This window comes from Nicotiana tomentosiformis, chromosome 9 (assembly GCF_000390325.3).
Source record: "Nicotiana tomentosiformis chromosome 9, ASM39032v3, whole genome shotgun sequence".
NCBI classification, from domain to species: Eukaryota; Viridiplantae; Streptophyta; class Magnoliopsida; order Solanales; family Solanaceae; genus Nicotiana; species Nicotiana tomentosiformis.
In genome coordinates, this window is record NC_090820.1 from 70,780,576 (window position 1) to 70,794,329 (window position 13,754).

The following is a 13,754-nucleotide window of genomic DNA, read 5'->3' on the forward strand; positions in this document are numbered from 1 at the left end:
TTCCACTTATCCCATACTGGGCTAAAAACCTTTCAAGCATCCATAATAGCCCTATTCATTACACATAAGGACATGCATCAAATCCAGAACAAACTCACACGGTCCACAACCAAATAAATAGAGCGCCTCTCGTCCATAACCTCTCCCATTGGCGGCAGTAGCAAAATCTCCATACCTTATTTAAATCTCTAACAATCGAATTCCTAACACGTCAACTTTATATGATCTTCTCGTGGGATATACCCCCACAACATTCTGCACCATGTAGTAAAATCTGAACATCAATGGCCATCGACCATGCTACACCCATACTGCTAGTCCAACATCTATATTTCAATACCCAACACTTCTTCCCCCAAATAGGCTATCCTCAGACTACCCGAAAATAGTGCCAGCATACTCCGAACCTCTTAAATCTCCCTTTTTCCTTCGAGCTCGTGACCCAGGTCCTCAACCTCCAAATTTCCATACCGCCCGCTACACTTACCATGCTGCTACACGAGAGTACAAGAACTAATTTGTCATGCCTCGACCATGGGAAGTGCGACCGGCTCTCAACCGAGGTACCCCAGTCAAGAAACCATTTATAATACCTTCTACCCAACTCACCCATGAATAAAGAGAAGAATACATTTCATTAATTAGACAGTAAAAGGTCATGTGAAAACACTAGTTCATTTCCATTAGTTACGAGATTAACAAGTCTCCAAAATAGTACATTGTACAATCATAGATAAAATGGAACAAATCATACGATTATAGAATTTTTAGTTTAGCCTTCCCAAAAATAGATACAACCCACACTATGTCTTGAGAGCCTCTAACAGGAACAAAAGAGTGTTATGACAGTGCCGACAACAAGGCCTCGGTTATACCTCAAAATGCTATGTACAAAGGATAAAAGATACAGGACCCAGAAATGAAGTGGGGCTCACCAAATTAGCTGAGGAAAGGGTGAGCTACTATCACTGATCAATACCACCTTCTATGGAACCACCTTCATCCATTAAAGATGCAACGCCCTTTAAACTTACCTCTAGGATGAAGACCTAGTGAATTCTTTTTATAAATCCTTCAACTTTGAGCAAGAATTGATGGATGATGAGTTTAGGAACTTCCCCTCACACTCTTTGGCACTCCCTCTCTCTAGAATATAGTTTTTCCCTTTTAAAATGATCCCCAAGGTTGTTTTATAAGAATGGGGTCGGGTTCAAAAATTAGAAAAATTGAAGCCCCGATGCAGGTCTGCGTTCACATATGCGACTGCATAACACTTCTACGGTCCGCATAATGGCCCTCCGGAACTGGGCATCCCTACTTCACTCTGCGATCGGTCTGCGGTCCGCAAACCTGTTCTGCGGTTGTATAATGCATCGCAGAACGTTCCTCCAAAATCTTTTTATGCTGGATGTGTGGGGTTATGAGGCCCGTGATGTGATTATGCAGTCGCATAATGGACTGCATAATGGTCCAAAAATTTTTGTCCAGATTTCTTCCTCGGTCTTCGGCAAGTATGCAGTCCGCATATCAGTTCTGCGACCACAAAATGGATCGTAGAAAATGCCCTGCATTTCCAAAAAACATTCTTCAACTCCCCAACGCACTGTTCAACAAATAAGCCTACTTCGACACCATGAAACCCCGAGGTTTAGGTAAAATTTTATAGGGCCTTACATCCTCTCCCGCTAAAGATCATTCGTCCTCGAATGAGGGCGAAAATCCGACATTAGACAATAATGCAACTCAACTGCTATAACACACCAACAATTCCAAGTTTTGACTAACTCCCCAAATTTCCAAAATTTTAGCTAGAGTTTCCCCTTTAACTGGGCCTATCCACGTTCTAGAGAATCCCAGAAACCAACCCTAACAACATATGCATGAATCAACGATGCAATATATAATAAAAATAATGGCAACCATGGCCTTACGAGCAGTATATCACCAAGAGGGAACACACATAACATCAACTGTACAAATAATACATAATTCATAGAAGGTAAACTCTTAACATTTTTACAAAATACAACTTTATAAATACATGGTTACTCCAACAAATGAGGGTATTTCTTCTTCATTTCTTCCTAGGCCTCCCAGGTGGCCTCTTCAACCTGCTGGTTCTGCCATAATACTTTCATGGAGGCAATCTCTTTATTCCTCAATTTTTGAACTTGCCTATCAAGAATGGCAACTACAATTTCTACATAAGTTAATTCTTCATTAACCTCGATAGTCTCAACCAGAACAATAAGTGAAGGATCCCCAACCACCTTCTTCAACATGGATACGTGGAACACCGGGTGCACTAAAGACATCTCTGGAGGTAGTTCTATCCTATAAGCCACCTGACCGATCATCTGAATAATTATGTATAGCTCGGCATACCTTGGACTCAATTTTCCCTTCTTACCAAACCGCATTACCCCCTTCATGGGGGAAACCTTCAAGAATACCCAATCATCATCTTGGAACTCTATAGCCTGATGCACGAGGTCTGGGTCTATCAACTCTACTTCCCCAATCTCAAACCACCCAATGGGAGATCTACATCTTCTATCATATAAAGCCTCGAACAGTGCCATCTGAATGATAGCATGATAACTGTTGTTGTAGGAAAACTCTATGAGTGTCAAATGATCATTCCAGCTACCCCTGAAGTCAAGAACAAAAGTGCGCAAGATATCCTCGAGCGTCTAAATAGTCCACTCTGCATGCCCGTCAGTCTACGGGTGAAAGGCTGCGGGTGAGTACCCAAACCTTGTTGAAATGTCTTCCAAAAATTTGCCATGAACTATGCCCCTCGATCTGAGATAATAGAAACTGGAGTGCCATGCAACCTAACTATTTCCTTGATATACAACTGAGCGTACTGCTCTGCTATGTCGGTAGCCTTAACGGGTAAGAAGTGTGCTGATTTCGTGACTTGGTCCACAATTACCCAAATCAAATAGAACTTGCGATGAGTGCAAGGTAGTCCTACCACAAAGGCCATATTGATCATCTCCCATTTCCATATTGGAATTTCTATGTTCTGTGCCAACCCACCAGGCCTTTGATGCTCGACCTTCACTTGCTGACAATTTGGACACCTTGCCACAAAGTCCGCTACATTCCTCTTTACATCATTCCACCAGCAGACTTCCCTAAGATCATGATACATTTTTGTAGAGCCCGGGTGTATGAAATACCTAGAAGTGTGAGTCTCGGTCATGATTCTTTCCCGGAGACCATCTACATTTGGAACACATAGCCGCCCTTGGTACCTTAGTGTACCATCATCCACGCCAAGAGAAAAGGCCATGGTCTTATGTTTATGAATTCCCTCCTTCAATTTTACCAACAATGGATCGTTGTACTGCTTCTCCTTGACTTTCACCACAAGCAACGATTCAGCCCTATTTTGCACATCAACCCTCCTTCACTAGAGTTCGAAAGAAGATCTCCCAAACTAGCCACCCGATGAACCTCCTTGGCCAACGTCCTTTGATATGCCTCCAAGTGAGCCAAACTACCCATAGATTTTCGGCTAAGAGGATCCGCCACAACATTAGCCTTCCCCAGATGATATAGAATATCGATGTCATAATCTTTGAGTAACTCAAGACATCTTCTCTGCATCATATTCAATTCCTTTTGTTTGAAAATATATTAAAGGCTCTTATGGTCCGAGAATATATCCACATGGACCCCATATAAATAATGACGACAAATCTTCAACGCAAAGACCACCGCTGCAAGTTCTAAGTCATGTGTTGGATAATTCATTTCATGATTCTTGAGTTGCCTAGAAGCATAAGTTATCACCTTTCCATGTTGCATTCATAAACACCCAAGTCCGATTCTTGAAGCATCCCAATATACCACAAACCCATTTGTACCCTCTAGTAGGGTCAACACCGGTGTCGTAGTCAATCTTGATTTCAATTCCTGGAAGCTTCTTTCACAAGCACCTAACTATTGGAACTTAACTGCCTTCTGCGTCAATTTAGTCAACGGAGAGGTAAGAGTAGAGAACCCTCCACAAACTTCTTGTAATATCCAGCTAAGCCCAAGAAACTGCGAATCTCTATTGGGGTAGTAGGTCTAGGCCAATTCTTCACAACTGCAATCTTCTGAGGATCAACCTCAATTCCTTCTTTGGAGATGACATGACCCAAGAACGTGACAGATTCAATCCAAAATTCACATTTCGAAAACTTCGCATATAGCTGGTACTGATATAGAGTCTGCAAAATTGCCTTGAGATGATCAGTAGGGTCCTATCGACTTCACGAATATATAAGGATATCGTCAATAAACACTATCACGAATGAGTCAAGAAAAGGCTTGAAAACTTGATTCATAAGATCCATGAAAGATGTTGGGGTATTTGTTAGTCCAAAAGACATTACCAGAAATTCAAAGTGTCCATATCAGGTCCTGAAAGCTATTTTCAGAATATCCTGCTCCCTGATCTTCAATTAGTGATACCTAGATCTTAAACCGATCTTAGAGAAGTACATAGCACCCTGCAATTGATCAAACAAGTCATCTATCCTTGGAAGTGGGTACTTATATTTTATTGTAACCTTGTTGAGTTGCCGATAGTCAATACACATTCTTAGCAACCCATCCTTCTTTCTTACAAATAGAACCGGTGCTCCCCAAGGTGACACACTTGGCCGGATGAAAACCTTCTCTAACAAATCTTTCAATTGTTCCTTTAGCTCTTTCAATTATACTAGTGCCATTATGTAGGGTGGAATAGATGTAGGCCGCATGCCTGGCATCACATCAATCCCAAAATCAATCTCCTTGTCTTGCGAGATCCTAGGGAGATCATCTGGAAAGACCTTCGAAAATTTAATGAGATCGGCCATGGTGTCCCGACCATGCACCATGACAACACAATCCCTATAAACCAGCGCAACCACTATAGACTCACCAACCGGAGTAGATACAGAGAACGGCTCATGCAGATGTTCTGGCTCTATACCAAATCCCATTGCAACATTGGGAGTATTATAGGACAAAGTGGAACCGGATTCAATAAGAGCATACATCATGAGATTGGACAGTCAATATACCTGTGACAACATCTGGAGATGCCTATAAACTCTAGCGACCCCTCGTAGCATAGAAACGGATGCATCCTCCCGAACTCTGTGCGCCACCCCTAGGTGCACCACACCTTGCGGGTGTTGGGGTGCCTCGAGCTCGAGCGGGTGCTGCGGAAGTAGTAGTTGCAGAACTAGCTATCTGTGTTGTACCCCTGCCCATGCTCTTCTGAGACTAACATCGATCCCTCTGAATGTGACCACTCATACCACACCCGTAACATATGGGCTAGTCCATGAAGCAGGCACCACAGTGCATCTTCTCGCACCTAGGGCATGGGGGCCTCTCCTATTGCTGAAATCTCCCACCAGACCAGCCCTGCTGGTAGGATCCCCTGTTGCCCTGGCTGGGCCTAAAATGGCTCCCCTGCTGCTGGCCGAGCCCCGATGGCGGTGCACTGACTGAAGAGTGAGCAAAAGACTGGGATGGCCCTGATGACCCTCCCCTAAATGATGACCTACCACCACTAGAAGAACCACTAAAGTTTCCCGCGGACCGGGCCTTGTTTTTGTTCTCACACTCTATTCTATTCTTCAATTTGCGGGTCTCTATGGCTTGAGCAAATGCCACCATCTTACCATAGTTCATGTCAGAATTCAAGGCAGCTGTAATGGACTCATTAGTAACCAAAGGGCTAAGGCCCTGGACAAACCGGCACACTCTAGCCTCTATAGTGGGCAACATGTAGATGGCATATTTGGACAGGTGCGCGAACCTCATGTGATACTTCCACACATCCATGCTACCTTGCTTCAGGCTTTAAAACTCGGTGGCATGGCTTGCCTTTGTCTCGGCAAGCAAGAAATAATCAATGAAAGCATTGGCAAACTCTCTCCACCTCGCCAGAGAGCTCCCCTCCTCACGGGAGTCCTCCCATATCTCAAACCAAGCATAGGCCGCTCCTTTTAGACGGTAGGAGGCCAACTCTGCTCCCTCCATCTCAGTAGCACCCATAACTCAGAGAGTCTTGTGCATCTCATTAATGAAGTCCCGGGGGTCCTCCTCAAGATCAGTACCTGTGAACACTTGAGGATCCAACTGCAGAAATCTGTTCACCCTGGAACTAGCGGAATCCCCTGGCTGACTAGAAGAACTGGGTGCAACATTTAATCTCTGGGCCTGGGAAGCCACTATGTGAGCCAACATCTGTATGGCTCCCCTAAGATCCCCATCAGATACACCGGAACTGGAAGCTTTGGCTGGAGGTGGAACTGGAATATCAGTTAGAGGGATTGTTGCACCCTCAGTAGGTGTAGGGACGGATGTGGTCTGATCCGGTGTAGTAGAATCAGGCAGTGTAGTTTCGGGGTTAGGTTGTTCTGACCAACCCTTCCTCGGTGGCTAAACGATACTCCCAAGGCATTTATTATTAAAAGTATTTACCACTCAATTCATATTCTTTTACATGTCATTCATTTTATTAGCATCATTGGCCAAAACGCAATATCATTATTAGCACGTTGCTTGTACTTCATAATTCATGCTCACTATTCCACTTTCAAACATTAACACGGATTGTCAACAACAAACATTTCTATTCAAGACTTTAAGCACACATTTGAGCAATTTAGGGTCTTAGGTACATGTGATTTCTTACACAATTTGATATGATCACTTTCATTTGGGCTTGACTTGAAGTCACAACATTTTAATACATACTCGTACTTTGAACATGCACCCGAAGATTAACATAACATGATAAGAATATTCCGGAACACATTTTGAACATATTCATATAAATACATCTTTTGACACGAAACTTATTCATAAAAGTCAATTCATAATGGACAACTCGGGACTTACACGAACATCGTGGGGATTCAATTCTAAGAGAGAAGTTTAGCCGACATACCTTACCTAGAGTTTTTTAAATTAGTACAATGTTCCGGAAATCTTAGCCACTTCGATCTATTTAGAGATATAGCAAAATTGAACATAAATTAGGAAGGAGTTCATAGTTCCAGCTCACTTGAGTATTTTATCAAACAATAGGTGTTCATTAAAGTTTCAAGGTCCTCCTTTGGTGGATTCTTTCACCCCATTGCCCAAAGTTCACCCAAAATAGCTCAACAATCTTCCCACTACCCTTGATGGTACATGCATGTAAAATAAACAACTCCCACACCCAAGAATTGTGTGGCTTATTACCTATTTTCAAATAAAATCACGAAATTGAGGGCTATGGAGTAGAACCTTACCTCTAGGATGAAGACCTAGTGAATTATTCTTGAAAATCCTTCAACTTTGAGCAAGAATTGATGGATGATGAGCTTAGGAACTTCCTCTCTCACTCTTTGGCACTACCCCTCTCTAGAATATATGTTTTCCCTTTTAAAATGATCCCCAATACTATTTTATAAGAATGGCGCCGGGTTAACAAATTAGAAACAATGAAGCCCTGATGTACGTCTGTGGTTGCATATGCGATCACATAACGCTTCTGCGGTCCGCAAAATGGATCGCATAATAGCCCTCCGAGACTGGGCACCACTGCCTCACTCTACGACCGGTTTGCAGTCCGCAGACCTGTTCTGTGGTCGCATAATGTGTCACAGAACGTTCCTTCAGAATTTTTTTGTGCTGGATCTGTGAGGGGTTATGCGGCCCTTAAAGTTATTATGTGGCCGCATAATGGACCACATAATGGTCCAAAACATTTTGCCCAGATTTATGCCTCAGTCTGCAGTAGATATGCAATCCACATATCAGTTTTGCGACCGCAGAAAATGCCATGCATTTCTAAAAAGATTTCTTCAACTCCCTAACGCACTGTTCAATCCAAAAAATTGGAACCGCAGTGAGCTTACTCACCGCGAAGAATCCCTACAATCGCCAACACATAAGCCTACTTCGGCACCACGAATCCCTGTGTTTTAGATAAAGTTTTACGGGGCCTTACATCATCATAACTCCTTAACCACCAATAGAAAAAGCACTTCATCATCTATAAACCTTTCACTTAACTCATTTCAAAAGAACCATTGCAACACGCAGCTGAATTCCCATAACCGCATAAAATACAACCCCAAATTGTGGTCTAAACCGCCTTAACTCTTCCGGGATCCATTTACACATAACAAGGCCATTTGAATAGAATTCCTCCCAAATCAATCAAATTATGGTGGTTGTCAAGCCAGCGGAGACAACCACAAACCACATACATAGCTTAACACGCCGAAGGATCTGATCATTGCCACAATCATACTGATTCAAACCACTACTAACCGACCCCATTCTTTCCAATTTACTCTTGACTTTCCTTAGAAATAATAATAGCTCCATTCAAAAAACAGAATGAAACTCAACAACACCCATCCCCAATTCACGAGACCACATCATCTCAATACCCATGAACCATCTCATACCCTCTTCATGCGCACAATAGCATCTCCAACTGGTACACCCATTCTGAAATACCTTCCGCGAATCTGAAACTATTTCTCCCATTCCTCCAATACTACCCCGCAAACCCGATGATAACATAGGAAATTCTCCAAGTATTATTCACACTCTGCTGCAAAATATCGGTCTTCAGACACACAATGAACTCAAAATCCTTAGACACCGCACTTACATCCTCGAACCCACTAGAACTACTATTGAGAGTCACCCACTCTAACCTGGTCCCGAATATAATCAAACTCCATTGCTCTGCTAGCACATGAACACCTCCAAAGAAGCAACCATATTAATTCTTTTCCTTGTACATCACATCCACGAGAAGCATACACTCTGCGTTTTCCCAAAACCAACACCTGAATCGATAAGGCAAAATATAGCACACATTCATCAAGTTCTTTGCTCGAATCACCCCTGGTGTTTTCTTTTCTTAGTCTTAAATAATAACAATGCACCGATAACCAAAAATAGCATAAGCAGACACCCACGTGATCCAATCGTAGACCGTGGGCTCCCCCACTTAGCTTTAAGCTACCATCACATAAATGTAGAAACCACAAGGATTCCTCATTCTCAATTACCATGATCTGGCACCATCAACCTGCCAAATTTCTCGTGGTCTCTTGTTAAACTTTTCATGACCATTCCGAATTATCATCCACAATCGCATATTCGACCTTCTACCGGGCAGTAAGTAGAACTCTTCGTAGAAACTTCATCAAAATCACGCAACCGCTAACCGACTCACAAGAGATAACCCACATATGGAATTCCTTACCGACATCTTCAAACAACGATGCACTGGGTACATCTACCACGAAATTAGTAAGCCCTCCTGAGGCCATGCTCGTCCACTAGTTGTACAAGTCTGATCATTCCCCATTGACATCAACTGAAAGTCTGACAATACATTCCAAACGTGAAGGTATGTTGCATCCAAAAGACGATAATCAAGTTTTCACACCCCTCTTCATTTCAAGAAAACTCCTTTCAATCATATTAAACCTTCCTCAGTATAGTAGCCACCATCCCAAATGAATTATTTATAGACTTAGTCATTGTCCACCATGATTCCCAAATCGATCTAAACTTTTTTCAAGGCATGTGGATTTCCTACCACAAGATCCATATGCTACTCTGCCACTCCCACTTTAGTTAAACCATCTCCTTTAAGAAACTTCTCGACCTCTTCTTTTCATACTTGACCTACTAGAAATTCAATCACCGCGAAACACATCCCGCCATGTCCTTCCTCATCCTTCGCTACCCAAATGTTGCAGCAAACCAAAATCCATCTCTGTAGCACCTGAACTAATAAATTGCTTCCAATTCTAAGCCTCCTCGAAGGTCATCTTTCTCGAGCCATCAGTATTCAAAACACCGATTCGATTCTGAAACGCTACACACCGCTACCTCTAACAACCGATTCTTAGACACTATTTCACCACACCCTGCCCCGAAGGCAAATTAAGAAGACCATAACACTGGCGGGCCTTAGGTGTTCAACAAGGACGACAACACCACATCACAATCGAGAATTCCACCACGCTCAAAAATATCAAGTCTCGTTACTCCATCAACCAAAGCCTGAACTTCCATAGTCTGATTGCCTTTTCTCTGCTGTAATTAAATGTCGAACCTCTAAACTATACACTGAAAAATCCTCCTTTCGAGTCATTCACTACCTCGACACATAAACAAGCACCCTACCATCACACCAACACTACACCGTAACCACTTATGGACATCATAGCAATCTGTGCATAGCCTTAAAACCATAGGCAATCCTAATACATGGCTGAAATGACAGAACACCCTTCCACAGGACGACTATAATAGCTCGTTTGAATACGCAGGGAGATACATCATGCACTACATCTATAGTAGCACCGAAATTTTTTGATGCCCCATTGATAACAAGCGCTCAACATCGTGTAAGAGTGAGTAGAAAGGAAATGAAGGCATAAGATGTAAGGACCCGTAAACATTTTAACCCAAATACTCAGGGTTTCGTGGTTCCAGTATAGATTCCTGCGTTACTACCCTACTTGGATTGAACAGTACCCTACGGACTTAGAGGAAAATGTTTCACAGAAGAACATATTTCTGTGGCCCATTATGCAGCCGCATAACCATTCTGCGGGCCGTATAATGGCCACAGAGTGAAGCAGAAAGTTGGCCAATTTGAGGTCAGCTTTGCGGTCGATTATGTGACCGCATAATCACTATGCGGACCGCATATCGGTCGCATAATCCCTCTTGGGTTTTTGCGGAGGGAGTTCTACGGAGTTCTATCATGACATCCTAAAGAGGGAAATTGGGGTCGTGACAGCCCCCCTCCACTTCGCGTTCGCGACCAGTTCCTCGCGTTCGCTAAGAGTATCTCCGCTCTCGTCCCAATTTCCCCTTCGCTATCGCAAGAGTAGCTTCATGATCACGAAGCACAAACACCAGACATCAGCAGATAACTGAAATAGCAACTTCCTAAGTTCGAAATGGTCTGTAGCCTATCCAAAACTCACCCGAGCCCCTCGGGCTCCAAACCAAACATGCACATATGTGTAATAACATCCTACAAACTCGCTCATGTGATAAAAACACCAAAATAACACCTAGAACGATGAATCAGGTATCAAAATGTATGAAATTTTTAATGAAACCTAAGAACTTTCAAATTTACAACCGAGCGTCCGAATCATGTCAAATCAACTCCGTTTTGAACCAAATTTTGCAGACAAGTCAATAATAGTAAAATGAACCTATACCAATTTCTAGAACCAAAATCCGAACCCGGTAGCTACAATGACAACCTACAGTCAAACTTTAGAATTCTTTTAACATTTAAACTACTAGTTTTCAACAAATCACATCAAAACAAGTTAGGGACTTCCGAATTCAATTCCAGGCAGACGCCCAAGTCCCAAATATTCATATGGACCTACCGGGACCATCAAAATACTGACCCGGGCCTATTTAAATAAAACCGTAGTCAACTCAAATCATTTTAAGCAGAAATTCACATTTTCTTCAATTTTCACTTAAAGACTTTCCGGAATAAGACACGGACTACGCATGCAAATTGAGAAACGCTAAACGGAGCCAATGAAGGTATCAAAACATGAAAATAAAGTCTAAAACTCAACAAAATGACCTTTCGAGTCATCTCATTCTCCACCTCTAAAACAAACGTTCGTCCTCGAACGAACATAGAAAGGTACCTGGACTAGTGAAAAGGTGTGGGTATCTACTCCGCATATCGGACTCGGACTCCCACGTGGCTGCCTCGATCGACTGAACTCTCCACTGCACTCTAACTGAAGGATAACTCTTAGACCTCAACTTTCGGAGTTGTCGTGCTAGAATGGCCACCGGTTCCTCCTCGTAAGTTAAATCATTGTCGAATTGGACTGAGTTGAAATCTAATACATGGGACGGATCACCGTGATACTTCCGGAGCATGGAGACATGGAACACCGGGTGAACTGCTGATAAGCTAGGTGGCAATGCAAGCTTGTAGGATACCTTACCAACTCTCTTAAGAATCTTAAAGGGTCTGATATACCTAGGGCTTAACTTTCCCTTCTTTCCGAACCTCATCACACCCTTTATGGGTGAAACCCGGAGCAACACCTTCTCTCCAACCATGAATGCAACATCAAAAACTCTACGATCGACACAACTCTTTTGCACAGACTGAGTTGTGCTAAGTCGATCCTTAATCATCTTGACGTTTTCCATGGCATCCCAAACCAAATCGGTACCCAACAACCGAGCCTCTCCCAGCTCAGACAAACTAACCGGCGAATGGATCCACCTCCCATATAATGCCTCATAGGGAGAAATCTGAATACTCGTAGCAAGGGAAGAAAATTTATCTCCTAGATATGGATACAAGAGTGGCAAAAGGGAAGGAAACAAGGCCAAAACAAAGACATTCCACAACCTATAAGAATACTGCCTAGAAGGGCAGCTTCCACTACCAAATGATGATTAAGATATTAATCTGGAATATAAGGTATGTCAAAACCCAACAGGACTATCAGAGGGTTATTAATATGCACAGGGAGAATGCATTCTCCATAGTTACACTAGTGGAACAATTCCAAAAAGCTGAGCACATTCAGAGATACAGGAGAAGGTTAGGAATGGACAATGCGTATTCAAACATAAATGGCAAGATATGGTTGTTCTTAGACATTGTAGTTGAGTGGGAATTACTGATTGATACCGAGCAGCAGGTGACTATCAAGGTCTATCATAAAGACATTGGTAAGCACATTATATTGACTTTTGTCTACGCCAAATTTTCATCACTTGAGAGGCTAAAATTGTGGGACAACTTGTATAATCTTGCTAATGACATGGAAATGCCTTGGGTAGTTGGTGGAGACTTCAATGTTATATTAAGTGAGGAAGAAAATATAGGAGGCCTTCCAGTTTACCCCCCAGAATATGAGGACTTTGCATCTTGTGTAAATTTAAGTGGATTATTTGATCTTTGTTGCAAAGGAAGCCCCTTTACTTGGTGGAATGGAAGACCAAATGTTGAGTGTATTTTCAAGCGGTTAGATAGGATATTAGTCAATTTGCCTTTCCAAAGTCTTTTCCCCAACATTAAAATGGAACATCTCATAAGAACAGGTTTAAATCATGCACCTTTGCTGATGATTTGTGGAGCTAACACAACACATCTTGTGAAACCTTTTAGATTCGTAAATTTCTGGATAAAGCATGAGACTTTCAAGGATGTAGTTTTCTAGAATTGGGTAGTAGACTTCATTGGATATCCATTATGGATGTTCAAACAGAAGGTGAGAAGGGTAAAGATAGCACTTTCTAAATGGAGTAAGCTGACATATGGAGATATATTTAAGCAGCTGGCCATTAGGGAAGATATAGTTAAAATCAAGGAAATGTTGTTTGAGGAGGAACCAACAATTGACAACAAAATTGTCCTCCAAAAGGCACAGGCAGAATTGAAAAGATACTTGAGCATTGAGGAGCAATACTAGAAACAGAAAGCCGGCATGACATGGTTTGCAGAAGGGAATAGAAATACTAGATTCTTTCACAACCAAGTCAATGGAAAGAGGCAAAAATTAACACTTAATAGGATCCAGAATGGAGATGGAATGTGGACTGAAACACAGGACTAATTGGCCAAGGAAGCAGTAGATTTCTTTCAAAATCAATTTAGTCATGAGGGTGATCCAACAAGCTTTGATCTTCTGAGTAATGTTCGTTCCATGGTATCTATG

The 13,754-nt window shown here is 42.3% G+C and overlaps 2 protein-coding genes across 2 annotated transcripts; one reads left to right on the forward strand and one right to left on the reverse strand.

Moving 5' to 3' along the window:
- Positions 1-2,084: 2,084 nt before the first annotated feature.
- On the reverse strand, positions 2,085-2,420 carry LOC138898951 (uncharacterized). Its single transcript, XM_070185061.1, has one exon. The coding sequence runs from the start codon at positions 2,418-2,420 to the stop codon at positions 2,085-2,087; it is 336 nt and encodes a 111-aa protein (XP_070041162.1).
- Positions 2,421-12,641: 10,221 nt separating this feature from the next.
- On the forward strand, positions 12,642-13,508 carry LOC104096488 (uncharacterized). The gene is made up of 2 exons (XM_009602866.2): positions 12,642-13,208; positions 13,305-13,508. Exons 1-2 carry the CDS (start codon positions 12,642-12,644, stop codon positions 13,506-13,508), a joined length of 771 nt encoding a protein of 256 aa, XP_009601161.2.
- The last annotated feature ends 246 nt before the right edge of the window (positions 13,509-13,754 follow it).